This window comes from Penicillium hordei (assembly GCF_028827395.1).
Source record: "Penicillium hordei strain IBT 12815 chromosome Unknown utg000003l_segment0_segment0, whole genome shotgun sequence".
In the NCBI taxonomy this organism is placed as follows: Eukaryota; Fungi; Ascomycota; class Eurotiomycetes; order Eurotiales; family Aspergillaceae; genus Penicillium; species Penicillium hordei.
This window is the reverse complement of record NW_026623144.1, coordinates 119,148-131,583: the sequence shown is the minus strand read 5'-3', so window position 1 is coordinate 131,583 and position 12,436 is coordinate 119,148. Positions and strand designations below refer to the sequence as shown.

General features: G+C 46.4%; 4 protein-coding genes across 4 annotated transcripts; 1 reads left to right on the top strand and 3 right to left on the bottom strand.

Annotated features, from left to right (window-relative positions):
* Positions 1-630: 630 nt before the first annotated feature.
* N7537_005299 (cleavage and polyadenylation specificity factor subunit 5) lies at positions 631-1,662 on the bottom strand (the record flags this gene model as incomplete). The annotated part of the gene is made up of 4 exons (XM_056896356.1): positions 631-923; positions 991-1,238; positions 1,297-1,548; positions 1,622-1,662. 4 exons carry the CDS (start codon positions 1,660-1,662, stop codon positions 631-633), a joined length of 834 nt encoding a protein of 277 aa, XP_056752141.1.
* A 557-nt stretch (positions 1,663-2,219) lies between these two features.
* On the bottom strand, positions 2,220-5,816 carry N7537_005298 (uncharacterized protein; the record flags this gene model as incomplete). The annotated part of the gene is made up of 2 exons (XM_056896355.1): positions 2,220-5,309; positions 5,376-5,816. 2 exons carry the CDS (start codon positions 5,814-5,816, stop codon positions 2,220-2,222), a joined length of 3,531 nt encoding a protein of 1,176 aa, XP_056752140.1.
* A 1,269-nt stretch (positions 5,817-7,085) lies between these two features.
* N7537_005297 (Glycoside hydrolase family 71) lies at positions 7,086-8,105 on the bottom strand (the record flags this gene model as incomplete). Its single annotated transcript, XM_056896354.1, has 1 exon — positions 7,086-8,105. The coding sequence occupies one exon, from the start codon at positions 8,103-8,105 to the stop codon at positions 7,086-7,088; it is 1,020 nt and encodes a 339-aa protein (XP_056752139.1).
* Positions 8,106-9,522: 1,417 nt separating this feature from the next.
* N7537_005296 (NADH:flavin oxidoreductase/NADH oxidase family protein) lies at positions 9,523-11,221 on the top strand (the record flags this gene model as incomplete). Its single annotated transcript, XM_056896353.1, has 7 exons — positions 9,523-9,591; positions 9,662-9,767; positions 9,864-10,277; positions 10,335-10,354; positions 10,409-10,645; positions 10,717-11,064; positions 11,153-11,221. 7 exons carry the CDS (start codon positions 9,523-9,525, stop codon positions 11,219-11,221), a joined length of 1,263 nt encoding a protein of 420 aa, XP_056752138.1.
* Positions 11,222-12,436: the final 1,215 nt, after the last annotated feature.

Here is a 12,436-nt window from a genome sequence, read left to right as displayed (position 1 = left end):
TATACTACGAGGTTAGTGCTGTAAGAAGGAGTGCTTAGTTTATACCTTACAGAGTTGATCCAACGGTGATCATTTCCCCATGTGATGTAAGTTTCCGTGAAGAGGAATATTTTGGGTTCTTTGCATGTCGGTAAAAGGTACAAAGTACATTGTAACGGTTGTTGATGTTGATTGGCTTCGACTTGGCACATTGTATTGTATGGTGCTCAAGTGTTATTCGACGATCTTATCTCATCTCATGCTGATTGTCCGAAGAAATCCCAGCCACTCACTTTCACTTGTGAATCTATCTATATGAATGTTTCAGGGGGGGAATATGGGAAATATTGAACTACGGCATCATTAAATATATGTGATCATTAGAAGCGTAAAATTGATTTGACTGGCTGGATCCATTCCATTTTCAATGGCGGGAAGTTTTTTTTTTGTACCTTTTTATTTTTATTTTTTTTTCCTCTCTCTCGGTCTCGAAAAGAATCCCATTATTGGCGAATCCCGTCCTCGATGCCAGTCAGAAACCGTATCTTGTTCATCATCGCTGCCAGTAAGGAACCTTGACCCCGGGACACTCGGTGCTCAGGCTCAAAGTTAGCCTGGTCAGCGTTTCGTTGTTCTTGGAATCACTCCCCACTACTGGTGAGATTCGATCTTCATTCCCTCCTCAACACCAGTCATACCGGTGTCCTGTCCGTCATCTGCACCGCCATTAACAAGAACCCTGGTAGGGATAGTGTAGCCAGGAGGCAGCGGGGTGCCAGGAGTCACAGCAACAATGTTGTCATTCTCATCGACCATCTCGAAGTTGTATCGCGATAGGAGATGCGGGATGGCAGAAAGTTGAGGGCCATAGCGAGCAGTGTTATCATACAGCTCGAACAGCGGCACGGCGAGAAGTTTCATGTTCTTCGGAACCGAAAGAACCTCTATAAAAATTGGGTGATATGTAAGCAAGGTTGGTTGGAAAGTCTTCATAGTTGGGGTAGAACTCACTCTTCTTCGGGAGGCGAATGAAGTACAACTTCTTGCACTCCTTGGGGCGCGTGACATGCCCAGGAAGGAACGGGTACATAAAGGTCTCAAAGTTAGGTCGCCACCATTGCGCAAGTGTGTCGCTGATCTCCCAGTCATCGTTAACACCTTCGCCGGAGAACTGAGATCCCACAGGTGCTAGGCGCTCATTTAGTCGTTTCTTGAAACCTTCAATTTCATCGTCCTCGTGGTGCAGATAATCGCCGGGCCTGAAGACTTATTAGCTGTGGATTGTGAATATGCGCAAATAAGCTATAGAGAACTCACAGCTTAAAGAATGCATTGGCAATCTGCAGCATCAGCACATGGGGATGGTTGTGCTCGTGGCACACCAGGATTCCCTCGCAAGTGCGTCGCATTCCATGGAGACCATAGTGTTCTTCGAGTCGCTTCAGCCGTGCCAGAACCGAGGGGTCCTCTTCTGGTTGTGTTTCCTTGGTGCCAAAGGTGTAGTTCGACAGGGGGTACAGGCGGATAGTCTCCGGCTGCTGTGCGGTGAAGTCCTTCGGGACAATGGGCCTAGAAGTTATCGGGTCAGGTCGCTCTACAGAAAATCGAGTACCAAAATGGAGTATTGATCTGAAATACTTACGGAAGTCCACTGACAGGGATATCCTGCGTAGTAGTAGCCATGTTGACAAGGCGTTAGTTGTTATTGTGGTCAAGAATCCGTGGACGGCAGCTCCAAGCTCCTATATCGCCTATCTCTTATCAGTGTTGACCGCCTTCCAATGTTCCCATCTGATGTCCCCAGGTATCTGATTACGTAGGATGATAATGGTCTGAACACTTTTGTATACAATCATCTACTATAACGTTTAGTATAACGTTACAGGGCTAACAGCCCGAATACACTCGAAACACTTGAGCCTAGAGAGATCCCCTAAGCATGTTTGTATAGAAAACTAGAATCCCCAATTCTAACAGGGCCTTGATGGAGAATGCAGCGCTGTAGAGGTAATATCAAACAGGCGTGGAACAAGTGTCTTCTTCCTGGTTGGGGAACTTCATTTTTTTCGAGTCTCCACGAGCTGGGAACCCTATATCAAAACTGTCAGGTCGTAATTTTTTTGATTATTGTCCATCTCTGGAACCTCACTATATCTTCCAATTGACAAACACCTCAACTCTCAGAGTTATGCAACCACCCAGCCTAACACAAGACCCACCCCACATGTATCCTATGCCATTTATAGCTTGGCATCAAAATCCTCATACTCGCTCAAATCCGTGACGGGAACAGGGCCAGTGCTAACAGGCAAACGTGCCTTGAAGGTCGGCACATCGGTGATAAGGACAGCTTTTTGAGCCTCGCCATTGCCATTAGCCGCACCCTGAGTGTCACTGCTAGAGCCAAGGCCCAGCTCCTTCAACTGAGAACTGAGCTTCTCTCCCAGTGTCTCAAGGACAGGCTCGATCTTCTGCTGTGACAGGCCGTTTTCAGTCGCCAGGAAGTTTTTCACAGCAAAGATAACCTGGGACTTGTCTGCCGTTGTCGCGTCAACCTCATCGAAGGCCGTTGCGAGGCGGGCAGAATCCACGGTGAAGTCAGCAGCTCCGAGGTGCTTAGTAACTACTTCGACAAGGCGTGTTCTCTGTTCGGCCGGTTTGGGTGCCTCAACCTGCGCGCCGGACTGAGCGTTCATGTGGATGGCGAGCTTGGCGCGTGTTGCCGACGAGGGGTCGATGTATTGTTGGTAGAATGCAACAAGATCCGCCTTGGTCAAGGTGCGCACATTGGCCGCGTCGGTCTCGTGCTGCAGGAAATCAAAGTACTCGGATCCGACATGCGACCAGTACCGGCCAGTTTCAGAGCTGAGGTTCTTGAGTTTCTCCAGGCGCTTGTTCACAACACTGCGCTTGTGACCTTCGAATTCTTCCTCGGGCATCGTCTCGAGGGTGGGGCCGAACCCGCGGAGGAAAGTCTCAATGCGCGATTCGAGGTACTGCGCCGTGCGCTCACTTTGGATAATGACCCGGTAGCCCAGGGTGGTGGCGTTGTAGCGCGCGCCACTCCACACCACGTATCCGAGCTGTTCCTTGCTGCGCAGCTGGTCGAATGCAGGTTCGTCAGTCAGCTGTGCGAACAACTGAAGCTTCGACCGCAGAACGTCATCGGAGAAGAGTCCAATATAAAGGTAATACTCAATGCAGTGGTTGACGTTGGCCGGATCTTTAAGAGATCGGGGGTAGACATAGTTGGCACCGGGCGGCAAGGTCATGTTGCGGCGCAAGTACCACTGCGATGGAGGTAGAGGACGCCCTCCTAAGATCTTCTCAATAGAGTCCGTCATACGCAGGGCATCCTCCTTGTATAGGTTGCCATGGGCCAGGACTTCGATATGGGTCTGCTCGAGCAATTGGGGGAAGAAGTTGACCACGTCTTCACACTCAACATGCTCCAGCTCCTCGAGATACTGCTCGTTGACCCAGCTGCGCTCAGCAAGGAGATAGCGAGTATAATCTCCGACCTGGTAGTAAGGCTGCTGGTACTCGGCATTGCGGAATGCCCGCGTCAAGCGCTCTTTGATAATGTGGAACCGATCCTGGTTGATAACTAACCCACGCATGGTATTGAGTACTTTATCCAAAAGAACGGACATCTTGTCGTTGTAACCGCTAACGGAAATATCCAAGCCCAAAATGTTCGCCGAGAGATGGTAGTCCAAACCAGCAAGCTCAGCATCGTAGGAGTATTCATCTAGCGAATCTCGCACCAACTCACTGTACAGCTTTGTTTTGATGAGATTGGCGGGTGTAGCCCACACCAAAGGATTACGAAGCGTTACCTCGACAGTGGCCTTCGGCACCCAGAAACGGTCATCCTTCTTGAACCACAGGCGCACCCGGTCGTCGTGGCGAATCAGTTTAGGGGTGTTGGCTGGCTCGGCAACCTCCTTCTTTTCCACCGAGAGTCTTGTCGGCACAAACTCGTTCTTGTGAGGCATGTGCACGTTGGAAGTACGGGTAGCCTCAGTCGACTCGAGAGCCTTCTGAAGACCGCCCAAGAACTCCTGTGGGATCTTCTCGACCTTGTACTCGGTACCATACCACTTCTCCTTCTGGTCCCATGTCCCCGGGAACTCCTGGGACACAACGACCAAGCGGAAGTTGTCGGCCCGCAGATAGCTCAGCGCCTTCTTGATCAGGGCAGAGTCAAATCGTCGCAACAAAGAACCGCTCAGCAGCCATTCACTAGGCAGTGACTTCTGCATAACGCTGCTCAAACGGCTGGTGAACCGACTAGCCGGGGTCTTCTGCTTGAACCGGAAATCGACCTCGGCAAGATTCTTCATCTCGTCGAAGATCCATTGCTCCGGCTCGCGTTGCTTGATCATAGCGATATATTCGAAAACAACGTTTGCGACTTTCTGGTATTGCTTCAGACCCTCGGGGGTCAGGCGCACCGAGATAGTGAAAAATGCCGACCCAGCGCAGACAGGCATGGCGCCTGCAGACAGGCCATTGGCCCACCCCTTGGCTTTGAGGTAAGAAAGAACACTGCCAGGGCCCTCATGGCCAATGAGGTGGCTGATATACCGGCTAGGCTGAGTGTCATGCAAATCCTCCTCATCAAGGAAAGGGAAGTACATATCCATGGATCGAGTATCCATGACCGGCTTCACGAACACCTGGGTGCACATGTCCTTCTCAGTAAAGGGTTGAACATCGTCCCAGCGGTTCTGAGCAAGGTTCTTGTTCTCGACATCAGAAAAGAGCTCGGAGACCCACTGCTCCAACGTGTCCAGAGACTCCCGTCCCAGGACAACCAACTTCGCCCGGTTGGCTGAGTAGTGCTTCTCGTAGAACCGGATGAACTCACTGCGGACTTCTAGACCACGTTTCTGTGGATCTTCTTTCAAAGTCTGCAGATTACCGGTTGAGAAATGGCTGTAAGGATGTTTAGGGTTGGAAAGCGACTTGTTCAGTTGCATCAAACGCCACAGGTCACTTTGAAGGTTCTTTTTATTTTCCGAATCCACCGCCTGCAGCTCCCTTTCTAGGGTTGACTCTAGGAAAAGCGGTGCGACAAAGAATTGGGCAAACCGATCCAATGCACCATAGAGGGGCGACTTTCCATCCGAGCCATTCCCATTTGCCACGATACCATTGTTATCATTTGTCTCGGCAGGTGTGCTGTCCCCACTTGATTTCGGGGCACTGGAGGCACCTGTGGCGGACACTTCGAAGAAGTAGTTCGTTTCGGTGGCGGCTGTGTAGGCATTTGACGAACCGGAGTGGGACGCTAGGTACTGGTTGTATGCATTTTCCTTCGGGTACTAAACAACACAGACCCGGTTAGCATTGACCTCAGCTAGGAAGACGGCGGTAGGTTGTTCACTTACCTTTTTTGTGCCCATGAACAACAAATGCTCTACTGCATGAGCCATTCCTGGCATATCATCTTCATCGGAGAAATTGCCCACATTGACATTCACGGCCGCACTGGCCTTATCGGTGTCCGGGTCATGGACTAGGAGGGCCTCAAGCTTGTTTGGCAAACGAATCACCCGATAAGAACGATCATCAAGCTCCGGCTTTTCCAAATTCTCTGTGATACGCTCGATTTGAGCCATGATCGGGGGTGTGGCGGTGAAGTTAAGAGTTGAATGGGAAGATGAGGCAAGGCGGGTCCAATGCACGGAAGAAAGAATCGGTACAAGTACGGGCCGTGCTGAACGAGGACTGGTCACAGTGATGCGTGACAACAAATCGGGATAAGGGCGGGTTGAGCTGCGAATGAGACCTTTGTGACACAGATGTGCTGTAGAGGACCTTGGAGGCATTCAGTTGTCAAAGGGAGAGGCCAATGACGTGATTGATAAGGTCAATGCACTTAGGAATTCCAGGGAGGCGAAAAATGAGACGCGTTTATATATGTTTGAATATATATGTGGGATTATACACCAAATGGAGGGGGGTGGGTGAGGATGTTGTAAAGTCAACTGAGGGACAAGGCGATGTTAATCAAGCTGTGCCTAGTGGAAATATTGCCCAGCTGCTCTGCCGAGGCGGTGATACCCATAAATAATTCCTTTCTATCTCTTTACTTACTAAAGAATATTCCTAGTTTCTTCCGAGTATATTATTAATGTCTTATTATTTTTTAGATTAATATTTATTGAGCTAAGGAGATCTTTTAGATGTAATTAAATTATATAAGTAAGATATAGAATCGATTTAATTTTAGTAAAATTTAGAAGCTCTATCTAACTATCTATATACCTGTTATTAAGTCTTAACCCACTCGCATTTTCACCCACCTCCTAAGCGGGTCCGGCCCTAGACCTGGCAGTGACCAGCGGGTGACCCTAAGGCTCGTCAAATAGGATAAATAGGAAAATCTCGTGGTATATGTAATTTATATAGGTTTACGCTATATTGAATTAGGGTATGGGCATGGAGGGCTCTGAACCCTCAGGACGGCCAAACTATCGGTCGGTTTTGGCTATCTCCTGGATCCTTGTCGTCGCCTACTGTCTGCCTTTGCTGTACTTAAACCACTCTTTTTGACATAGTCAGAAATGTAGCAAACATGAATATGTTTCTGTTAGGCGCTAGAATATATTCGATCTACCAGCATGATGACTCGGTCTCGTCATCCTCACCGTAACCGCAAGCGCTGACAACAAATTCAAACTCATGCTCTAAAGCCCAGGCTCTTTTCTGTAGAAAAACATCTCGCAGGGCCTTTTAGTCTTGCGCCGTGGTAAAATCTGGTTAGTAGTGTCTAAATTGGACACAGCTTCACTCCAGTCTAAACAAACGTGAAGAGAAACGTACACGATGGAGAGGATGTGTAAGGCTGTGCTTGTAGATTGGAGGAAGGTGAATAAGGGGAAGTGAAATGATGGATTATATTTGGAAGTTGATTATTGCAGTGAAAAGGATATCATTGGTATATGATGATGATCACGAGGGTGGTAGTTACTCTTTCTCAGTCCTATATATCACTGCTATTGCGTTTGAAGCTTTTATATTCGAGTTATACTATAGCACCTGTAACAATTAAACAATTACTTAGCTTCAGAACTCACTAGATATAAAACATCCCATCAAGCCTTACACCTGTCCACAGGAATCATCTTCCTGAGCGCATCATCATGCCGGTTAAACACATCCCCAAACTTGCTCACATCCTCCACTCCCATCTCCCGCCTCTTCGACGCCGCATTTGAATAATTTTTCCCCGTCCTGCGCCCCATAGCACCCAAAAGAATATCCACCACCGCCATAGCCGGACTCGCCTTGTTCTTGACAACATCATACACGCCCACCGCCGCGTTGCCAACAATATCAACCACAACCGCGGCCTCAACCACCCAAGCCAGCCCCGCAACCTCGCCGACAATCTCTAAGGCAAAGGGCACAACAAGCAGAACAGCGGTGAGAATCCTCATGATTAGCTCTGTCTCCTCTAACTCCTTTTCTTCCTTGCCGAGTTGTTTGACCTGCTCCATTGACTCGACTGCCTGTGCGAGCATAAACACAGGGAGTGAGAGAGCCTCGGCTGTGTCGTCGTAGTCCCCGTCCCAAAAGCAAAACATGATTTCCGTCCAGGTCGTTAGGATGTCCAGCTCCAACGGGTCGAATTTGTCGCCGCTTTTGCTGATGACATCCATGGGGTTCGCGAAAGTCATATTATCCGGCGGATGCGGGTAATCCTCCAACATAACCTTACCAGTCTGACATGTATCCGGCCACAAAGGATCTTTAGGCGGACAAGGGTTCAGAATATCCCATTCTTTGAAACTAATCCAGTCTTTCTGGATCCCGCGCGCGGCCACGGCATCCCAAAATCCCTTCTCGTCATTAAAGCCGTAGTCGACGTGGTAAGACATCGCGATGGATAAGACAGGGCAGGTCTGCGGGTCATGGTGGTCGCCGTCCCGAAGTGTGCAGTCGAAGTATTTATTGACCGACCCTTTGTCGCCCAAGGAGACAAAATCCCAGATTTGTTGCGGGACGACCCGGTGCATGTACTTGACATAGTAATCGAACCAGTAGACGTAGTCGTTGTCGACGGCTATATAGTTTGCTGTGGTGCTCTTTAGGAGTTTGATGAGGTTTTGCATTGCATAGATGCTGGTGCAGCTGCTGGGGATTGTTGAGAGGGAGCTCTCAAGATAGAATATACGCACTTTCTATATCTATACTCTGACATGCTGCCATCTCATGCCTGTTCTCGCTACCTAGAAGCAAACGATACAGATCTGGATGTCTTTGTACTAATAGAGAAGCTTCTTATCACAATATCTGTATGTAACTAAGTTACTATTTGGGATTGAATGACCTTCCTTGTTCAGGTAGTTTCAACCCGTTATATACGCCGATGTTAGGTAGTAAGTGCATAAATCATAAACTCAACATCGGGACTCAATAATTTGTTAGAAAACAGGATAACTGAACAGTCATTTCGTAGCGAACGTAAATAGCAAATAGGAAAAACGCTCCCGGATTTACTATATATGGTGTCGATTACTAAGTCCGAATACATGGTAGAAACCGGGGATTATACCGGAAACATCATGTATCAGGCATACCATATAAATGTCCACTATATTTTATAGTTAGTCATCGAGGTCCGCATAAATTGTTGAAATAGTTACTAGCTTTCTATCAATGCTCTACTTACCCGTTTTCTGCCGCTCTACCACCAAAACAAAAGCGTAAACGTGACTAATCAAAGCCCCGGCATGCGCTAACTGTAAATTTGGCGCGACGAGCGGATTCGTGCATATATACGAATAAAACGTGCATTCATTGGCGTGAATCTCGGATGAGACTCGCAAATCAATTTTAATCTGCAAGGTAACCGATAGTATAGCAAACCTTTCAGAACCATAGATGGGCTAAGAGGCTGGCCATCAATTTTCACTCAATTTGATGCTGAATAATAGATACAGTGGAGTGAATACGAAAAAAAATTAAAAATTAAAAATTAAAAATTCATTGAGTAGTTAGTCGGGTGGACGAATAAAGTGTTGCCAAACTGTTTGACACCCCATATACTTCGGTCAGAACAACATCGTGATCTGAACAATATTTTGTTTCTTTTCTGTGATATCCTTGTCTCACTTTGAGCCTGACAGATATGATAAGTGAAACTTACAAAAATTCCAGAGGTTGGCTCGGAGAAAATAGTAATCATGGCATCGGGGGTTTGAATTGCAGCGATCGCATCTAAAAGTGGAGTTGAAAATTTCCCATTTGCCTCTCTCACTCTGTAGTGTTTTGCCTTCTTGCATAGTTTGGAATAGACCCACCCATATGAAATTCTGGACAATCATATGCTCAGATACCACAGATCTTAGCAAGTTCGAGAATATACGTCCGCTTCCAAAGCATCGGAGTAGATCGGTAATCAGTCTCTAATTACATTGAAATTCTTCCGACCCCTTCATGTACTATAAGAACATATCCTATTTCACGTTGTATTTTTGATATATAGAGCCCTTCAAAATCTTGTTCCTTCAGCCAAATTCGATCATCATGGCGTCCGTATTAAGTGATCCAGTCAAGCTGCCTTGTGGGTTGGTCTTTCCCAACCGGCTGTCCAAGGTATGAATTACGAAGAAAAAAAAAAAAAAAAACAACCAAACTTGAACGGCACATGTTTACAATTACGCAGGCAGCAATGGCCGAGAACCTGGCGCAGTCAAACAATAATCCCAATGAGGACTTCAACGAGGCCTACAACAAATGGAGTGAGGGTGGGTGGGGCATGATTGTCACAGGTAAGCCAACCCTCTACATGCATATCTAGTCCAATGCATCAAAAAGGAAAAAAGTATAAGAACAGAAATAACAAAGCATATTTGGGCAATTGGCAGGAAATGTGCAAGTCGATATTGATCACCTCGGAAACTTCTTGGACCCTGCCTTCCAGGGCGAAAATGCGGTCTCAAACGACAAACATCTTGAGTCGTGGAAGAAATATGCCGCAGCCAGTCAGAAGCATGGTTCTCCCACCATTGTCCAAATTTCTCACCCTGGAAAACAATCACTACGTGGCGCGGGGCGCAGAGGTCTCTTTGCTTCTACGATGGCACCAAGCGCGATTCCGTTGACACTTGGTACTAGCCTCTTAGATTCTGTTGTCACTTCTCTTGCATTCCCAAAGCCCCGAGAAATGACACTGAAGGATATCGACAGAGTCATTCGTCTATTTGTGGATACAGCCCGTATGGTGGCGGACAGTGGGTTTTCCGGAATTGAGCTACATGCAGCTCATGGTTATCTCCTAGGTAAGCAGGACATGTAGTTTACTTATATGCGTTGACTCACCATATATCGCTGGATAGATCAATTTCTGAACGCCAAGGTACGTTGGACGGAATGGGCTTTACCGCGATATATAACTGATTTCCTATAATAGTCTAATCTTCGCACCGATGACTACGGAGGCTCTCCAGAGAAACGATCAAAGCTTCTTCTGGATATCCTGAAAGGATGCCGAGAGGTTGTTCCACACAACTTTTGTATCGGCGTGAAACTTAATTCGGCTGACCACGGAGCCGCAAACCTTGAAGATACAATGTCTCAGATAGGTCTACTTGTCACAGCAGGCATTGACTTCCTCGAAGTCAGTGGGGGCACTTATGAGAACCCAAGGGTAAGAGAGGCCAGATCCATTCATTCCTTTATGCTTAATGATCACTGATACGATTTATCTATATTACATAGATGGTCGAGGGCGATAAGCCACAGCCAGTCCAGAAGAGTGCACGAACCGCAGCTCGCGAGGCCTTCTTCCTTGAGTTTGCCAAAGAGACTCGCAAGCGGTATCCAAATCTCGTCCTGATGTTGACCGGCGGCTTCCGTAGTCGCTCTGGTGCAGAGGCAGCGATTAAAGAGAACGCCTGTGATATAGTCGGTATGGCGCGTCCAGCGGCCATCTATCCCAACTTCCCAATAGTGCTCTTAGATCAAAGCATATCAGACGAGGATGCGCAGATCACGCTCAGCCGGGTCCGACCTGGCTTCCTTCCCAGGCTGCTTCGCAGTCAAGTTCTAGGTGCGGGTGCTGAGACTGTAAGTTTTCTTTTCTTTCTTTTATTCTTTTGGCGTCAATCCACAGCTTCAACTATCATTGAAATTGTGAATGCTAATTGTAAATCAGACCTTTTATGCGAACCAGATTCACCGGTTGGCAAAGGGAGAGACGACATTCGCCCCTGCCTCGGCGTAGAATCAGAGGCCATTTTTATCGATCTCTACGGACCAATTAGCTAATACTTTATCTATATATATAGATAAAAAGATAGATAGACAGAATGCTTATTTTATAGTAATAGTACTTTATTCTCGTCAGGTTATCGTGGTGGCGAGCTTTATTTTGGCCCCCTGGGACTTATCGGCTAGCCGCTGGGCTTTATAATAGGATAGATTGAAGATTAGCCATCTTAAAGAACTCTGTAAGATCCTCGATAAAGTTAAACCCCTTTTACCGATATATATAGACTTAGTTATAATTTATGTAAAAGGAATAGTAAGAATTTAAGCGTTTAGAATCTTATATAGAATTCTTAAAAGAGGAAATTATGGCTAAATACTTTATCATAAAGACCAGGATTTATATTCATAAATTCATAAGATATAAATTAGTAGAGAACGCTTTTTAAAAGCCTTACTAAAGCTTGGCCTAGTTGATATATCTATTTATATATAATTGATATTCTATCTCTATTAAAGAAGTTCCAGAGGCTTATAGCCATATAAAGCTAGAAATTAAAAAGATTAGAATTATATTTCTTACTATAAAATAGCGGGAAAACTTATCTAAAAGAAATAAAGCTTAAAAATTGCGTTTAAATACAAGTATAAAATAATAGAAATATAAGATTATCGATCCTTTAAACAAAGTAGGTTTCTATTTAATAGTTTTACATAATCTACTAACTATCTTTATAGGTTCGAGGTCTAATATTACGTGCTAGTAAACAAAGAAAGCATGCATGTGATCACGTAGATAGTGACACCTATAATATATACTAAATCCTCCTATAAAGTGTCCAAAGCATATATACGTTGGTTTCAGGGTTTGGGGTTATTAGTTATAACCCGAAACCTATCGTTAGGTCAAAGCAATGGATCTAAAACCCATTTTGGGTTGGGTTAGGTTCGGGTTAGAGTGGGTTGTGCCGAAGTCTCTACCCGATTAAGTGAATTAAAAGCTTAATATCAGGCTTCGAACCGATTATGCGTTGGTATTTCTACCTGCTGCAAGACCCAACGGGGCGCATAGCAGTGTCTTTCTCTCGCCATTTGAACGCCCACAGGGAATAGCCTACTTGCGGCTTGGATCCGCGGTGTCCAGTGGGTGACCATCATTGTCCTCTGATGGCGTCTAGCGTCTTTCGAGCCTGGAAACCTAAAGACATCGGGAGGAGCCGATGCATTGTCC